The 19,521-nt window shown below is 40.4% G+C and overlaps 1 protein-coding gene across 1 annotated transcript; it reads right to left on the reverse strand.

The window, feature by feature from the left end:
- Positions 1-2,293: 2,293 nt before the first annotated feature.
- On the reverse strand, positions 2,294-19,378 carry LOC142391714 (N-chimaerin). Its single transcript, XM_075477718.1, has 15 exons — positions 19,311-19,378; positions 18,897-18,992; positions 16,584-16,622; positions 16,337-16,392; positions 13,046-13,077; positions 12,787-12,900; positions 11,579-11,705; positions 11,329-11,490; positions 8,063-8,140; positions 7,267-7,351; positions 6,665-6,838; positions 5,396-5,473; positions 5,171-5,308; positions 4,916-5,021; positions 2,294-4,782 (listed from the first exon to the last, which is right to left on the reverse strand). Exons 2-15 carry the CDS (start codon positions 18,913-18,915, stop codon positions 4,611-4,613), a joined length of 1,380 nt encoding a protein of 459 aa, XP_075333833.1. The 5' UTR covers positions 18,916-18,992; positions 19,311-19,378; the 3' UTR covers positions 2,294-4,610.
- Between the last annotated feature and the right edge of the window lie 143 nt (positions 19,379-19,521).

A 19,521-nucleotide genomic window follows, 5' to 3' on the forward strand; every position in this document is an offset into this window, starting at 1 on the left:
CTAGAATACAAAGAAAACAATCAATAAATAAAACGGATTTTGAGTGTTTATAAAAAATATTAAACATTGTAATGTACAGCGTCCCTTTAAAGCTTGTACCCAATAACAAAGTTGTCACTTTTAAGAAGTTTCTGCATTAATTTACTAGTTAAAGTAATAAAACTAAGAAAAAATGATCCATTACCACAATATTCTAAAATAATCAGCATGATGCCTAATATTTATACATCACTAAAAAAAAAAAACATTTAAAATATTTTCTTTAATTATAAACAGTAGAACACTTCGAATTAGAGGCCTATAAATATGACACCAAACTTAGTAAATTAATCCTAAGTAATGCTAAAATAATGTGTCAAATATCTGAGAGACAACTTCCACTGAACAATGACAGAACAGGACAACAACAACCTGTCTCCCTGCTAGTCTGGAGTCAGTCAGACAGACTCTTCATTCACATGTGACATCTTCATTTTATATAAGCAAACTTTCATAAAGCAAACAGCAAAGCAGAGTTTATAACCAACAAATCCTAGCTAGCTACATAACATTTAGCTGAGGCTAGCTAGCAGGAAAAGGCGTTACACCTCCAGCTATCCAACCCACATCACCCAACACATGCCTTACCTTGGTCCTTAGAGCGTTTTTCATCTTCTGTTTTTTCTTTTTCTTCCATTTTTCCACGCCGCTAATTTCACTTAGTTTTGATGCCTTGTCTTTATTTTAATGCCACAAAAACACCATCCACACTTCATCTTTGAAGTTTGTTTTATTCATATCCTACGCTTATTTTTTAAGAATATAAGGGATGTAATAAATACACGAGGTAGCTACAGATTTTAATTCTCCTCAGATGAGAATGAACATGCAGCTTTGGGGCCCCCTGGTGGCTAAAGGGGCCCTAAGCATTCGACTTGTTCGCCTATAGCAAGAAACGGCAATGCCAAGGATCAATGTCAAGGCTCAGCGCCTTCTCGTTTTTATTTTGCACAAATCACCACAAAAATATTCCTTTAAGACGATTTCTGCTTGAGGTTTTCAAACCTCGTGCAATAGCGAACCCTTTGCATATTGCCAATCCACAATGGACAAATACAACTGCGCACCTCTATCATTAGCACGCCTAGGGAAAAGCTAAAGTGCGTGCAAAGTGCATTTACAGCACGCGGTCATGAAAACCTAAATTAAATCAGCTTTAAGTTTCAAGCAGCTGACCGGAGAACGAATGCAATGCTAACTATGCTCTTTTTTTTTTGGCACATTTCACGGTTTAAAAGAAAAAAAAAAACGAAAAGCAAACCAGTAGTCAATAATTTAACTTTCAAAGTATCCGTTCGAAGGCTCTACCGTCTGGGTAGGCCTACTTATGAACAATTAATACAACCTTGTGCACACCTAACAATGTTATACAAGCAAAAAGCTTTAGATATTAACAAGACTAACGGTAACTTACCGAGGATCTGAACACCTTTCGCAAAATTTCCACCGTCTGCGCTCCAGTCTGCCCTCCCGACGACAGCAGCCTTAAAACTTGTCCTGTTAGTCTCCTCATCATCGACATTTCGTTTTTTTTTTCTCTCGAAGTAACCGTAAAATCCAAATCTGCTTAACTATATAAATTATAGTTATACAACGGGATGAACACGACCAACGGTCGCCTCTACCCAAAAGCTGTACTCGGGACACTGAGGCGCCTTCAATTAACGGGGAGCCAATTGGAGGAGCGCAAATCTCAATCACGTGGTGTAACGAAACTTAAAGTGTACCTCATCAAAGGGAATGGATCGAACTTTAATTAGTCACAAAGCCAAACCGAAAGTAACCGAAATCCATGCATTATGTGGTTGTTTGGGTCTAAATGTGTGTAGAGTTGTTTTATTTGTGTTTCATGGAGGTAATTTTGTGTCACCATTTCGGACTATAGTGGTTTTGTGCTTTCTGTATACGTTGTCCCACTTTTAATTAACATTTACAGCTTATTTAGATTGTTTTTGTAATTTTAAAGCTGTTCATGATATCAAGTCTTATCAAAACAGCTTTTTTAGATGTTTTATTCTTTTCTTTTGTAGCCATTTTGCATCTTGTGCCTTGAGCCTGTGCCCACTTTTGCATATTATGTAATCTTACTTCTAAAATTAATTTAGGCTCAGAGGCAAATGTGACACATATCAAAGGATCATACAATCTGATCATGTCCATATGCAATACATCAGCCTATGTGTAAACATAACTGAGTGCACATAAAAGCCCTTGTTTATCACTCGCAAACTACATTCAGACCATTAACTGAAAGCAATATTTAATAATTTAATTCCATCATGCATAATCCATATAGAATTTTTTTTTACAGCAATGACAATTCAAGAAAAAAAAAGACATTTAATGATGCTTAAAAAGCAGGTGTCACAGATCACTGAAGGCTCACAAGCTGTCATCGGGTTAGTATGAGAGTTAGTACAAGTGTTTAGGAAAAGAACTCAAGAAAACCTAAAACTTAAAGCTTGTTAGAAAAATGCTGATGTTCCTTTCATGTTAAATCCAACTCAGTGTGGGCGTGTTTCACTCCGACCTTTAGCTCTGCTTCTGCTTTTGCGAAAGGGATGAGTCATCACAACTTAAAGTTAATCAGCGACCCCCGACAAAAATGGGGGTGGAAATACATAAAAGGAGCGGTTTACTGTATGTTTGTTAGTAGACAAACTGAAGGCATCTATTCAACACAACCATTCCATCAAATGGCACTAGCTTTTAAAAACAGGGGAGGCGGGGGCAAATACACTCCTTCATATTACAGATGATTATCAACATCATCGCACAAATAATACTGATTTCATCACATCAGCGGGTCATCAAAACATTACAGCATAAACAACCATCTGTCATTACACTGACATATGCGCCTCTGAGTGTAGAGGAGTGTGTTACTCACACATAATCATTGTGAGTTCCTACAGTTTCACAGTTAGATTAAACACAATCAGCTGCCTGAAGCCAACTGATGTGACAGATGTATCCTGTTTCCAAACACTGATGCAGAGCATTTCACATGTGCTTTCGTCCACCCCCCCAAAAAAAGCAGGCAGGCCTTATAATTATTAGTGTCTCATCTGCTAAACTGCAGCCAGCTTTAAAAAAAAAAAAAAAAAAAAAAAAATCGGTTAGTTCTGACCACAAAATCTGCTTCTTAACAATGTGTAATTACTAAATACTGCTTTATACAGAAGACAACCCAAAGCAGGAGCAAAATAAAGTACCGATACACATGTTGATGTCTGAAGTCACTTGTGACACATCCCTCTCTTCCTCACCTGGCCATGGTGCTGGAAAACAAGCTAATTGATGAAGCAACATTAAAGTGAGTAAATACTTTGCATATCCTCGCTTTAAAGGAATTAAATGACTAAATTTTACGTGTCATTTGGTCAGGATATCAACCTCAGGCAAGGCAGGCCGGTGAGGAGGAGAGGCACAACAACAATGGTTCCGCATCGGTGAGGAAAACACTCATTTACAGATCCATCAGCATGTGTAAATACACAGCAACAAAACTGAGGAGAAAACAAAAAAAAAAACTAAGTTAAAGCTAATGAAATTACACCAAAAAAAGGAACAGGGAAGTGTTTTTGTAATCTCGAAAATCCCCTTTGTTGTAGGTGTGAGATTGCTGTGCAGTTACAGTTCAACTGATGGAGCAGCAGAGGGCGCTGTAGAGCAAAGAAAAAGAGGAATGAAAACACAATAGGTCCAAATCACTTCTGAGGAATGAGTGCAAGCTGTGGGTGAGTCGTTTCTTTCATTCATTCATCCCGCTGTCTGCTGTTAGGCTTCTTCTCCAGAGAAGGATTAAATGGACATCTTGACATTAAAGAAAAGCATCAGATTTGATATGATCAAATATTTATATGAAACAGAGTAAAGGATTTGGCCAAAGAATGATTGAAAAAAAAGTAATTGTATGGTCATTACGATTGGCATTTCAAAATTAAGTAATTTCCTGGAAAACTATTAAATATTGATGACTCATGCTACACTTCGAGTGTGTTTCCAAGGTTTCCTGGTTTCTGATTTTACAGAAATCATGTAAATATTTAGAAGCAAATAGCCTAGTCGTGTCTTTTCATGAGAACATTAAAGACGGCTAAATCTTTTCTGCTACAGTGAATAAAATTTAAGCTAAAAATGTCAAGGTATCCATTTAAGAAAGAAAAAGGGAATGTAAAAGATCGATTCCACAGTGTTTTTAGTCAAAGAAGTCTTCTCCATGGCTACTTTTAATTATTTCTATCAAGCAGGGCTCAGAGTTTTAGGAGTTTCAGTTTCAAATTTTTTGTCATATGTTTAGGATCTTCAAGTTTGTGTAAATTTCCATTAAAATCTGGAGAAAACACAGCATCTTTCCAACCTCTTTTACCCTCAAAGCCACCTTCTCCAGTCTACTTTTTTTATTATAAAGAATTCGTTCCTTGCGAATAGTCGCTTCCTTCATTGCTCCGTATTTATCCAGTCCACGTAAAAACATGCAAGACACAAGTCTCAGACATTTTGCATGTTCCTCCTTCATCTTACAAGATAACAAATCCAAATCCAGATATCGATTCCACCTGCTTCTCTTAGAACAACACGTCTTCGTTGGTGATGAGCATTTCCACAACCAGTCTCTGGTATCGGATATCGTTGAGCGCTGTCATAGCGTCTAGATCGGGGGCCCTCATCAGCGTCGGGCCAAAGACGATGCCCAGGTTCTCGCTGGACATGAGGTTATCCTTCTCGGACTCGGTGACTCTGGATGTACAGGAGAGACGGTGAACGAAACAGAAAGGAAAGATAGAACAGAATAGAGAGAATAAATGCCAAATAATTTAGCAACAGCTATGATGAGCGTGATAAAATGAGATTAGACGTTGTGTGTTCAGACCTTTTTAAGTGAGCCATGAGGTATCGCAGAGTCTCGCAGTGAGCTGGGGGCAGCAGCTTCAAGGCCTCATGAAGAGACTCCATTCGTTTTTCTGGGTCTGTAATTTCTTTAATATGCACAAAAAAAATATTCAGCTATACATGAGTCCTTATTCGTTTCCCTGCAACTATGCAAAACATGATATTGGACCATATAGAATACAATAGAAAGTTCCCCTCATCTAACACTACACAAAATGAAAGTGTGAACACCTACTTGCAGTTTCGATGAAGCGTGGGTAGGCATCATATGTGATGAGTGGAATAGGCAGCTCTCTGAAGTAAAGCTTAAGGGCTCCAGTGATGATGTTGATGTCTTCATAAGCGTTTGAGGAGATATCTGCTTTTTCTCCGTCTGTGGAGGAAGGCAATTCAGAACTTGAAATGACCAAAAGAAACAAGTACAAGCAGGGTTTGTGGCGCAGCGGGGTGTGATACTCACCTCTGTCAAAGGCCAGCTTGACATCCTCTATCAGCTCACTGAAGCCTGAAATTCTGTACAACCCCTCTGACTGAAGACCTGGGGGATTGGAATCATGCCATCATTAATATGATGAGTGTGGATAACTTAGTGTTTTTAAATTGGTTCATTTCTGGATAACTGCCTATTCATGGATCAGATTTTTGAAAAAGTAATAATGCCATTCATTTACTCTTTCCATCCTCTTAAAAGAGGCTACTTAGTGCCTAAAAAAATGCAAAAATAATTTAAACATGGTTGAACATGGTCAAACTAACCCCACTTTCCTGTTAAAGACCATCACTGGTGATGAAAATGTAATCTAAAACTACAACTCGGGGGATAAAACATCAGGGAAAAACATTGTATGATTCCCCTCAACCCAGACTGTCAAATCTGAGTTTTATTCTAACTTCATGAGTAAGGTTGCACAGGTAAAAGGTATTCCATAATTATTACATCCGCCAAAGTGTTTATATGCTTTGGTCAGATTTTATTTAGCAGAATTGCTAAAAAAATGTGAGTTGGATTTGCATAAAAATGTTTCCACAGCTTGGCGATGGCCCTACTTGGAAGTGATTGACTTTTTATGTCAATCCAGCATCCAGACCTGGATTCAAGATTTGTTTTATTTAGCAGTCTTTCAGATGGCTCTTCTTCATAAGATTAGTAAATAATCGACAGCTCTGCAGATGTTCGCCATGAAAGATAAAGCACGGCCTTTCCGACTGTAAGTGAATCCAACAAGAGTACAAATAGCTGGAAAAAGACACTCAGACCAGATGCAGACAGAGATAGAATTAAACAGTGATTGATGAGCAGATCCAAAAGAAAGACAGACTGGTAAATGACTTCAGTTGCCTGTCTTTCTCGAGTCAAGTTCAATCACGTCAAGGGTGGCGTCTAATTGATCTAATATACCAGTTTCAGTCAGATCTTGAATCAGTCAATAAAATCGTCGCTGTGGGAGCTCCCCTGTGACCACTCAGACCCTTTTGGGGGAAAACCGTGGACCTGTCACTCGACACACATCAACACATTGGATTTAATCTGCTTGTGTGCATCCTTTTAATCGAAGGGAAGCCAGCACACATGCACACAGTATGGCACTTAAACCTTGCACACACACACCAGCTGTGTGGGTGTTCTCTCAATCTTCCTCTGACTGAATAATACTTAGGTTTCTTTTTCTGTCTAAATTATATAACCACTGACTCACACATATACATGCTCCTGCTTTCTTTGTCTCACCTCTTGCCTCGATTTCCTGTATGCACATGTCGACCACCATCGGCCTCTTGGTGTTGTGGGCCTTAACCAGCGTGGTCAGGTCGCAGCTGTACACCTTCTTGACGTGTCGAAGGTCCGGCTGGCAATCGTTTGGTACGACTTTGGAGCACTGCTTATGAACGTTCAACCCACAGTCTGACAGAGAAAAACAGATTGTCTTACATCAATTTATCTCAGTTTGTAGCCTGAAAGTTTCTCGTTTATGCGTCTTCTGCTGTATTTACATAAATATCCCAACAACCCCAAATCCGTTTTAGGTTATTCTGTCTGTAAGTAACTCATAATTACAGATGGACTTCTCAGAGGCACCCACACACAGTGTTCTTTGGCACTGAACAGACTCTTCACATTTCAAAAATCCACAAAACATAACAGATGAGTCAGCAGCAAAGTGACTAACTTTAGCTTTATGTCCCAGTTTAAAAGAGAGAGAGGGGGGGGGGGGCACAATACGTCAAACGCAGCTGCACAGGATAGTGAAGAGCACAATTGAAGCAATGCATTTAAGAAAAATTCATTCTTTTAACAAGGGTTACGAGTGAATCACACAGTGATGTGAATACCTGCACATTTCACGCCCTGAGCGATGAGACCCCACATGAAGTTGGCACAGTACTCACACCAGTGCGGGCCCCTGAATGTATGAACCTGGTTAAAGACACAGAGACAAAGAAGAAACTCAAGAAATATTCAAGTGACAACAAATATAATCAATAAACAGACAAATTGAATGGCCATGTGTTGCAATATGTTGCATTTGAACAGCTCTGCACCTGGAGAAGGTAACTAAATCATTCAGAAAAGGCAGAGGGTTATATCTGAACACCAGCAGTGATCTTAAATAAAACCTGACAGGCGCTGATGGAAAATGGCAGACACAATGGGAGTGCTTGAGAGGTACCTCGAGAGAAACTATAGCGAGAAATTGTCTCTATATAATGAAATGATAATAAGTTCCATTCACTCACAGGGCTCTTTTTAACTAGAGCTCAAGAGAACGTAGCTCTGACCTTTACGCTCTCGACTAACAGCTGCTTCTACTATGGGAAACCATGAATGGAAAGTACGAAGAACAAGCATTTACACAGAAATGTGTGTTTGTGAACAGTGTTTGCTCTCTGAGGTGAATCTGAATGAAACCCCTTGAGCTGAATCAGCATTTCTGGCAGCACACATTCACTCACTGTCACTCGAACACACACACACACACACACACACACACACACACACACACACACACACACACACACACACACACACACACACACACACACACACACACACACACACACACACACACACAGACACAGACACAGACACACACACACAAGCCTTCAGCAAAGTGGAAGGGCGGCTCACCTTGAAGTTGTGGACCTTCTCGTACTTGGGCGCCAAATCGCTCTCCCTCAGGGTGGCCCGCCGCACCAGCGATGTGAGCTGTGAAAGGGCAAAAGATCTGATTGGTTGCCAGAAGGTGGACGCAGGGGAGGAGGGTTTGGTGGGGGCTGGCACCCGGTTGAGATAGTCTCTGGAGCGTGTGCCGGTGTCTGAAGCGCTGCCGGAGACTGGCAGGGAGGGGATCGAACCGGTGCTTGCTTTCAAACCGAGAGCGGCAGTAAACAAAGAGCCCTTCTGACTCATTTCCTTCTTACCTCCCCTCTGCTTTTTACCTTTTTTAATGGCATACGACTCTCGGCTCGGCATTGTAGGACCCGTAGATGGATTTATATAAAGGAAATCAAAATCTGCACCTCACCAATAAGCACAGTAATTAAAACTGACTGCCGAGGATGCACAAACAAACCAAAAAAAATAGTCTTGAACAACAGTTCCCAGAGTACTCAATGAGAACCACAACAATTAGAATCTCAAATTTCCATCTGACAACAACATCCCAATGCGAGGGGCCATCATGTGACCAATCCTGCTCTTTCAGTCCAACAAAGATCAGCCAATCAGATTAGCGCCGCACAATGATGGGGCAGCATGGTGCGACTCCACTTTCTAATAAAAAAAACAAACAATAAAGAAAAATAAAAATAAAGCCAGTCGAGCCTGAGATGTACAACTTCAATGAAAATAACTCCTCAATTCTTGGACGGCGTACGGACAGATGTGACAGAAATCCTGTCTGTCGTGGAGGTATGCGCTTCAGCCCACATGGTTCTGCGTGTGTTAATCTGCTTTCCTCATCCTTTACACATTCACCAGGCAGCAGAGGCAGAGGAGGGAGGGAGGAAAGGAGGGATAGAGGCGGGGAGAAACAGGGGGGGGGCAGAGCTACGGTGCAGTAATGGATGAATTTAACAGGTCACAATGAAAGAGGAATGAGCCAATCGGGGTGCAGCGGCTCTTGTCGTTCGCCACCAATTCTGCCACCTCAATTGTCCCAAGAGAGAAGGAGAAAGAGAATGAGCTGAGAAACAAGCTGTTATTTTTTATTCATTCCTTCAAACTCTCTGTTTCCCTTAATTCCTTTTGTGATTTTTACCTCCAGCATCCATCTATTCTTCATCTGAGGTCTCCTTATGCTAATGATGCCTGAGCACTGTAAACAACTGTGATCGATGTGGTCTGCTTTAAGTGGGTTGTTCCGTTATATAACAACATTTCAAGGCTGAATTTTCAATTTAAAAAGTGCCCTTTAGATAAAGCACACAAGCCTCAGGTTGGGTGGATGTTTGGTCCTAGATATTTTTTGGCTTATTTCTAACCGAGAAAACTGTCAACACACAATAAGTGCATTAAATCCCATCAATGGATTAACAAGCTTAAGCTTTGTGTTTTTACAATCAACATTTTACACATAAATATTATTCGACAAGCTGTCGTTTGTGACGCTTTAAGAAGACGCCGGCAAAGAAATGTGAATTAAATCAATTAATTTACCTTGAACGCCACTAAAACAGGCGACAGCGTAGTCATCATTAATAAAACAGTGAATATGTATTACTGATTGTGGATATTTAATGACTGTTTTCATTTTGTGGGATGGTGGGGGAGGTGGAGAGTTGCTCACAAAAGATTTAGAAAAACAACTGCAAAAAAAGGAGGACAAACAGCTGGTTGTGGAAGCTCATATACTGAAGGCGATAGTATCATTTCATTACTTTTTATTGCCATGCTTCTCCACACGATGAAGTGAAATCAATCTAAGATGGACCTTGAAATGAATCTTTAATAAGTCTTCAACAGAGCAATGCTATTATTCCCTTTCACAGGGACCTTAAAACTGCATTTAACCCAACATAAAAAAATAATTAGGTGCATGAACATGATGAAATGTGTTCTTCCTCGTGTGTTTGTCTTCCCCCTCAGAGAGCCACCTCTGGTTTCAATGTCGCAGCCGCACATTGCTTTGTCTGCAAATCCACCCAATTACGAAAGCACACACGTATACAAGACACCCCCCCCCCCTACACACATGCACACACAGAGACAGTGATGTATGAGGTGCAGTGGAGGCAGTCATGCACTGCAGGTCACACAAGGCCTCAGGAGCCTCAGCAGTGGTGTAAAAGTGCAACACGGCTGCTCTGCTGTGTGAAAACTGAATTCCGATGCAAACTTAATAGTTTGCACACTTGAATCCGAGGGTTTTGCATGCATCCCTATGTACAAGCACTTCAAGCATCGAAGTTGTGCTTACAATACAGCACAACTCAAGCGTTTTATCACTTCCGTTGGAGAAAAGTTTCTTCTCCGTCTCTGGAATAAACTCTTAATTAGTTCACAGCTGAATGAAAATGAATGAGCTGGCAACAAACTGTAATCATGAATACTTTGTGAGCGACTTTCCACAGATAGCAGCTTTCTGCAGGCAAACCGCTGTTATGTAATTTTACTGCAGAGCCCTTGGCTGCGGGCCATCTCTCCTCTGCATCTTTCTCCTCCTTCTTCCACCATGTTCCTCAACTCTGATCCCTCCATCCTACCGCTGCATTTGCAGCACCTGTCCTCACCTTTATGGTCATTTGAATTCTAAACAGGGCTCCTAATCACTTCAATTTCCCATACCATGATTTACAAGGTCTACTTTCCAGAAAATAAACATTCATAAGTTCTATAATTATTTCCCATTTTTTGGCCACATTCCAGTCAGACTGTGTTGGATTTTTTGTTACATAATGTTTATTTTCGCAGGTACAGTCCAGTGACTAAGAAATTCGATTTTGCAAGTTGCCTCCAGAATGAATCCACACAACTTCCACGAACAAATGACACATTCCTTTGGGAGCTTAACTGAAAAAGAAATTCATAATGTTTCTTACATAACTTGTCTCTATTTGCATACACTGAAAAAAATACTGCAAGTGCCTCACTTGTCACTCATCTGGATCCGCTTATCCTAAAATCCAGGACGCATCTGAGTACCGGTTCACGTTTTGGATTAGTTTGTGTTCTTCTACCAGATTTGATTTCCATAATATACCACAGTAAAGTAGTCTTCTACCAGAGGTGGAAAAGTTAGAAAACGGGTATCATGACTGATTCCATTTGGCTTAGAATGGCTTGTTTTAAGCACGAGTTTAAACTAATGTTATTCAACACCGCCTCCCCAAGCTGAATCGACTTTCCTGATATATAGAAGTGGTGTGAGTCATATCAGCTGTGAATGTGCTCACCCTCTCCTCCGTGTTGCAGTCATCTTTGGCCGGAGCAGGTCCGTCGGGCGCCTCCGGGCTGTGCGGCAGGTGTTTTTTCAGCGTGGGCTCTTGGTTGAGGGTGGTGTAGCCCACGTGTTCGTAGATGGGGTTTATGGTCATCTTCGCGATGTACTCCGCTGCCTGACAGAACAGAGGGTCACTGTGAGTGCGACGGCTGATGCAGTTTTAATGTTTCGTAATGGACTGATCAATAAGCGCACACACATACCTTGGTCTCAATGTAGAGCGTGATGAGGCCGTCTGTCACCAAGTCGTGGATAGACTCGAACCTCTTCTCTCCGACAAAGTGCTTCCCGTCATGGTATAGACGGAAGTTTCTTGTCTGGTTCCCAAACCTGGGATGAAGTGGAGAAAGAGGAGGCAGATCAAGATCCATAATGTGTGACGTCTGTGTTCTGTAGTTCTGACATTCAAACATTTTTAGCACTGCGAGTCCTAATATTTCAAATAACACCATTGCAATTTTGTACATTATAGACCAAATCTGCAGCTCATATTTTCTGCACATACACCGAGGAGATGCTTAAATCATTCGGACACTGCTCTAAATTTGTGGCGATGTGAATAGTGAAGGGAATAAAAGTTGACTTGGTCTACAAAAGGAACAACGATAGCCCATTTAAATAATATCTTCAGCATGACGCCCAACAGACTGAAGTGGGTCAACACTTTATCTGCTCCTTCGTGGATCACAGTGAGACCTCTGCAAGATAAAGCAGCACTAGTAAATCATTAACCCAAAATCCAACCTTTCCTTTTCTGCCACCCAGACTGGGATTCTAGTTTATGAAGGGGTATTTATGGAAGGTAATTATAACCGTAGAGAGACGTGAGGCAATACGAAGGAGAGAAAGTTGTGCAGGTGGAAGAATGACATGACTATGAATAGACCGACTGACCCGAAACCCAATTCAAATTAAGTCCTGTGCCCATTTAAAAGTGTGACACGTACTCAGAGAAAATGATGGCTCACATTCAAGTAAAGCCGACTGCTGACATTAATAATAAAAAAAAAGTGTGCGACAGAGCGCACTGAGGACAATGAAAGAAGCATTGCAATCAAACACTGAACTGAAAAGCAAACAATGTTCTACTTAAAAAAGCTTTCAACATCAGCCCGTCACACTTTTACATCTCCTCACAAGGAGAGACGAGGTGTGAGGAAACGTGTGAGGTCAGTGATAAGCTCCTCTGAGGTGCTTCGTTAGACATCTGCCATGTGTAGAAGGATAAACCCCTCACACCTAACACATGCCTGTGCACATGCCTCACACAGCGATACAGATGGACGTGTTGGAGGTCAAATGGAAGTTCCTACAAAGAATCAGCTTCCCGCGTCTGACTGGATTTCTTTTAACTTGTCACAAAAGGAAAAGATTATCTGAGTGTCCTCAAATTAGCCAGACGCGAACATACCTTAGAGCCAGTGTGTATGTTCCCGGCTGTCTCTGACTCTCTCTGATGAGGTAGCTGCCTTCCGCCTGACTGAGTAACTGGTCAGCTTCCTCTCTTGAGATCATCCCATGGTATCTGGATGTAAAAGGACCAGATTATAAGCTTGAGGGAAGAAAAACATTAAGTACGTGGAAGCAGTGATAGATTCAAGTGTTCTGTTTAAAATGTACTGACACAACACTCCTTCTGTCAGTCACCAATACAGAGAAAGGCCACTTACTCTCTACCGTAATATTTTGGTCGATTTTCCACCTAGAGGAAAAGGAGATACAGGCACAATCAGGATCTCCGTGCAAGTTTAAACGCTTAGAACCAACGTAGTTGCAAAGAATACGGCAACACCACACAATGTCCCATCATTTAAAAGCTGATCATAATCTAGACCTAAATGTACACTTTGCTTAAAAGCTACTGTGTTTGTGAGTGTGTGTGAGTGCAGAGAATATTGCATGAGTCAGATATAAAAGCTGAAGAGTGTGTTGTTCCCTACAAAACTGCTGTTGAGCCAATAAATCAACACAGACCACACAAACAGCAGTGAATATTAATTTGGATCCTGTGTGTGTGTGTGCGTGTGGGGGGGGGGCGGCTTAAACATGAGGGGGCTTTCGGGTGAAAATTTTGAACTTGCCTACGACTATTACAGGAACAGTTTTTTTCTTTCAAAAGACAGGATGACCAGCTGAAAGCCCACAAAGTAACATGTAGTAATTTGTAGGTAAAAATGGTTCATTCTAAAGAAAGGTTATCCAACTGGGTTATGAGCAGAGGGAACGTACCCACCTACCCATACTGCTGAGGCCTGTCATGAAGACATGCATGGAGCCCACAGACTAATAACCATTTCTAAAGCTCAATAGACATCCTTGACTGCACATTGTAGAGTGCTGAGCTGACGGGAAAGAGCTGTTCCAAACAGAGACAAAGTCTCAGTCCCTGCAGCATGTGCTGTGTCTTATGAGAGAAATGATGAAATAAATTGGAGCAGAGTGAAATGGAATTCTTTTATGTCAATTTTTTTTACGGTTGCCTGGCGGAACCTGCAAGCAAACACGTAAATCATCTTTTTAAGGAGATACCTCCAAGTTTGTGAGCTTCTTGCGTCGGACAGCTTCAGCAGAGTCAATTCTTTTTGATCTTTTTCTAAACTGGTTCGTTGTCAAAACACAAGTTGTGTCGATTAAATTTATTAACCATTTTCTGGGAGGGTGTGCTTCCATACTGTATGCTTTGAGAAGAATGAGCTTTGAGCTATGGCTCACAACAGAGAGCAACTGAGTTATAGCAGGATTACAATGCTCAACCAAACAAATACATTTAGAAACTGGAAGGAACTTCCACATGCTGACAAAAAGATGCTTTTTGGAATGATTTAAAAAAATAATACATATATGTGTGTGTGTGAAAACAATAATGATTTAGAGAAGTTTGACCTGGGTGACACTCTCATAGTTCCTAAAAGCAGAGCCACCCCCAAACAAACATGCAAACAACAATCAATATACTGATTAATACATGAGTTTGAATTTATACCCTCTGGAAAGTGGGTCAAGAGCAGCTTTTTCCACTCTAACTGAGATCTGCCAATAACATTCATTAATTCTACTCTCTGACTACTAAAATAAAGTGATGTGAACTCTTTTAATCTAAGGCTTAAGGACTGGATCTCTTAAACCTTCTGTAGACAGGGTATGTAGCATGTTCTTAATGTTGATTTGATGATTTTAATGTCTCAGTGTGTCTGCAGGCCTTCCCGTTAGAGGACAGTCTCTTCGGCTCAATGGCACCCTTAAATGCCACAAATTAAAAAGTACCAGCCTCATTAAATCTCCTTTGGCCAAACTCCTGGCAGACAACAAGGAGCTGCTGGTTGAAGAGGAGGACAGGGGGGAGTCTTCAGTCCGTCTGCTGCCAGTCTGCTCACTTTAACTGGGTCAGCATTGACTACCCCACCAAGGCCGAGGCATCAAAGCCAACAGCTGCTCATTTGCCATCTAGGAACACACACACATCCCACCACCACACCCTGAGAGGACTGTCTTTATACAAAAACAGCAGACGCACAACCCCCATGTCTTTAATCCCCCTTCCATTCCTCCAAACCGTGTTGCCCCCATCACAAACACACACACACACACACACACACACACATCTGGTTGTTGCCTCCCATATGGACAGATGAGCTGGTCCATGGTATTTAGCAGACATCAGCAACATGCCATATCATCAGCATTCCCTTGGCTGGGACAAAACCACTCCCAACTCAACCTTTAAAACAATTAACAAGAAACTAAGATACGGAGTAGTTCTTATAGCTTTAATAAAACAATAAAGCTCTGAAATAATGAGCGTTTCAAGTGAAAGTGAATCCATTTGAGGGAATAACTGAACATTTGCTTCGGCCACAACATGTTGTACAGAGACCACTTCCACCTCTAAGCTCCATTTTTATCTTTAAGAGAAAGAAGATCAGCTAGAACACGGAGCTAAGAGGTTTTCTGTGCTCTCTTGAGTTGTGCGGGATTATACGCACAGCTCAACCTTGACCTTCAGCACAACATCTTCTCTGATCTTCTCCTACGCTATTTGTTGCACTGCCTCATTTGCTGAGAGTTAATAAAGCTGAACAGCCTCTGAGGAGTCAATCTTTCACCAAACTTGTGCCATGTACCGTTGGTTATTACCACTTTTACCTGTCCATGTAATGCTGGACCCTTTGGGTCCATTCATGGCAGAAAAATATCAAAGTTTTCCCCCTGACCTCCTCGGGGCTTGGGTTCAGTCACACCTCTATGATGGGATGTACCCATATGGGAACTCAGATGGCGTGCTGCCCTGCGCTTAAATCCCATTTGTTATGCACATTTTCTAAAATTTAACATCACACAAGCAGATGTGGTAACCACAAATCTGGTATTATTAGCCTGTGCATGCCTGCCTGCCAAATAATGCAAACCACACCGGTTTAAAAATCATTCCAATCCATTTCCAATATTTACATTATTAGCAGTTTCTATACTTCTACCCTCCATGTGGACCAGCTTTAAGGAGGAACTTAGCACAATGAAGAATAAAAGATGGGGGTAGGTGCTTAAGAAGAATGGCATATTATTAGTTTGATACGTGTCCTGATATCTAATGGACTACATTTTTGTAAGCTCGTCATATATGAATCTATTGCAATATAGTTTGTTTGTAGGTTATGTGTAGTAAATCAATGCTTTAAGTTACTTGTTTTTGTGTCTTGATGAAATATCTAAAGTTTTATTTCAAATGTTGAGGAATCAAAATAAAATTAGACTTGAGAAGATATGGATTTCGTCATTTAAAAGTTGTCTTCAAATTGACAATGTCTTTCATTTTATCATTCTAATGTTATATATTTAGTCTTTGCTTAATCTAGGATAGCGAACATAACAGGCTGCCGATGAGCCAGATCAGCTCAGGACCTCTAAACAATAACAAGAGACATGAGCAAACATTGGCTGGCTGACAGAAAGCGTGTTCTCACCTCACAGGTGCAGGTGACTCTGCGGGGGTGAGGCGCCTCCTGCTGGAGCTGGTACACTGCGAGAGACAAGACTCAGGTAATTAGCAAAAAAAACACTCAAAAACAAATGTGTCATCCCAGTACGCTTTATCCACAGTAATAAAAGTTGGAAGATATTCTTTAATTAGCTGATGGATTAGAAAAAAACAGTAATAAAGACCCCTACAAAAGATTAGAAATAACATGAAAATGATACTGTAACACTTACAGTAGGACTTCCACACCGGCGGCCTGTATTCATCATGATCTGAGGACAGAAAAAGTGCAATGTTGTTCGCTGCACACTCATTTCCCTTTGCCACAGTGCCACCAAGTGGAGGAAATATGACAGTAATCAGTGTCTGGATTTTGCTATAATCCATCAACCGGTTAAGGCTAGATCAGGATGCTGCTTTCATCTTCTTTCTGCGATTTAGTCAAATCGGCAACAGATGGTTTCTGCTTCGAGTGGCTTCGAGTACAAACCAAATCGGTCATTGTACATCCAATGAAACATGACTAAATGCCAGTTTAGTAGATGAGATTTCAGGGAAAAAAGAAGCACAATTTGAGAGCAATCACATCATTTTTAAGGCTAAGCGCTGAAACAGTAAGAGGAAGTTTTTAGTTTATGAATGTTTTTGCCAAATGAACACACTAAGGCACAGCTAAATATGTGCTCACACTGACAGCACTACTTAAATATGTAGTTAACCACCTTATTTCTATTCATTTTGTGTGTAACTGGGAGCCTATGAATATAAAGCTGTTTGTTAGATAGTGCTGTAGAAAGGATGTAAATGAGCTTGCGCAATGTTTATTTTTCCTGCACTCACATAAGCTTTCACTTTCGCTCCCTTCGGGCCTTCATGTCTGAAATTAATTGTGGATGAATACAAACATTACAGTTTGTTGTTTGCTCAGCTGTCGCAGACAATAATCAATAATAATATTTGTAAACATGATTAAAATGGAAACATTTCAGCCCCAGGCCCCCGTTTGGAGTTTGGCTGAACTCTACTGAAAAGGGTTCATTCTGATTCCTGTGAAGTGCTTCCAGATGGTGATTTAAATTCAGCAGCGTCTGCTTCTTTTAAGAGGTTCACTGTGGTTCGCCAACCTGATTTAACTGTTCGATTGCTATGGCAACACCCTATTCACAACATAACATTTTCATTTTAAAGTATATAATTGATTTAACACAACCTACAATGATGATGTTGGATAATAAAAAAAAAGTAAGGTTTTTTTTTTGTTTGTTTTCTTAAACTGTTGGGTCTACTTTTACCAATACAATAACTGCGTATGTATAATAAAGTGTTGCATTCCAACACTGAAAAAAACTACTTGGACCAATCTCTGAAACAGGCAACAATTAGATTATCTTCATTGTGACCTCTTAAAAGTATAACTAACAAAAAGACTGTTATAATGTAAATAAAGATGTATTCAAAGTCTGTCATTTAGTCAGCATCTTGCAGATCTTCCCATCTTTTCTGCATGTGTAAGACTAACAGTCACGCTTCCTGCCTTGGTGTACTCTGTGTTCACTCCACAACCCTTATCTATTCAACATTCATCGCCTCAGTATCCTGTCTTCAAAATAACTCCAAATCCTCCCTGGGCAAGTACCTCACCCTCCCTCTCAAGGCAACCCGGCTGCACAGTTAGACAAACTAACAAGAGAGCAGACATAACATACACACTGTGGACTGTCTCTGCATCAAAGTCCAATACTTTTACTCTAGCGCTGCATAAACAAGTATAACCTTATGGGATGAAAAAGTGTGGCCTTTTAAAACACTTCCAATTAATGTAAATATATCAAATATAAATCTGAAAAGAGCCAAAAAAAGTCCTAAAAATTAATACACTTATAAATTCAATTCATTACTGCCTCTTTAACCTTCTCACATCCTCTGAACTGTGTCTTTCTGACACTTCTTTGGAGGGGGGTCCTGAGGCAAATGCACGCAAAGTGGTTCAAATTAGCCTCTCTCCTAGACAAGCTGCAATTGTAAAATGCTTTTTATGAATTAATACATCGGCCATAACAATCTAGATATGTTATCCATATTTAAAGGACTGTCATAGTTATGGCACGATCATCTAAACTGTAAAAGCTTTACATATATTACACAGACATTTTTTTCCTTTAAGTTGAAGTATTTTTACTTTCAACTTATAGGTTCAATATGTTGGAAATAATTATATCCTATTACTTTAATAGCTAATCGAATGCAACTTGTTTATTTGACATGAAGTAAACACAAATTGAAGTATTATTGCTTTTTCTTAGATAAAGGATTATAATGATGTCTTGTACCATTTGCCACATGATTGGACAAGTTCGTAATATTTCTGTGGCTTCTTACAGTTACAATCAAAAACCAGCAAAGGGAAATTATAAGATTAAGTGATAAAAATAAGAGAGTTATTTCCACACAGGCACATTCAAACAATATGCCCACAGACCAACCCATTGTCAATACATTTCTATATATTGTAGAATTGCCACAATCTGAGGTGTGATGCTGCTTACCAAAAACATTTAAGGCCATCTTGAGCCCCAGATATGATGAACAATTAACCAGCAGATCCAAATTTCCACCAAAACGGACCCACTTAGTTTAAAATTCTGACAGAAAAGAGACATAAAAAGAAAAAAGTGAACAAAGACAGCCACTGACTGTGGTTAGCCAACCCGCTAAAAGTGAAAACAGCGCAGTAACGGTAAACAATAACTGATCAGACTATGTGAGAGCTAACGTTAGCAGACTCGTCCAGCGTTACTTTAGTTGGCAGGTTGAACCGTGGATAAAACGGAACTATATGTGTCTCGATTTGGAATTAAAAATATTTGCTGTATAATATGGCGACAGTGCACCGACAACAGCATGAAGTTACACGCCGGTTCGGTAATTCTAACGGTTAGCTAATGATACGTAGTACTCACATTCACATCCCATTCTACATTATAGTCGCCATCTTGCTGTGTCACGTGGGCAGTCTCGCCCTCTCTCCAAGGTAACTATGGCAACAGACCATTCTGATGCTAGCTCTTTCTAAAGAGAGAAACGTAAGACGTTTACGTGTGATGAAGACGTCGTTCCAAAGTTTGTTTGAGTTCAAAAATATTTGTTTGTTACAAAGTTTTCTGCAAGTAT

The sequence above is a fragment of the Odontesthes bonariensis genome, chromosome 11 (assembly GCF_027942865.1).
Source record: "Odontesthes bonariensis isolate fOdoBon6 chromosome 11, fOdoBon6.hap1, whole genome shotgun sequence".
In the NCBI taxonomy this organism is placed as follows: Eukaryota; Metazoa; Chordata; class Actinopteri; order Atheriniformes; family Atherinopsidae; genus Odontesthes; species Odontesthes bonariensis.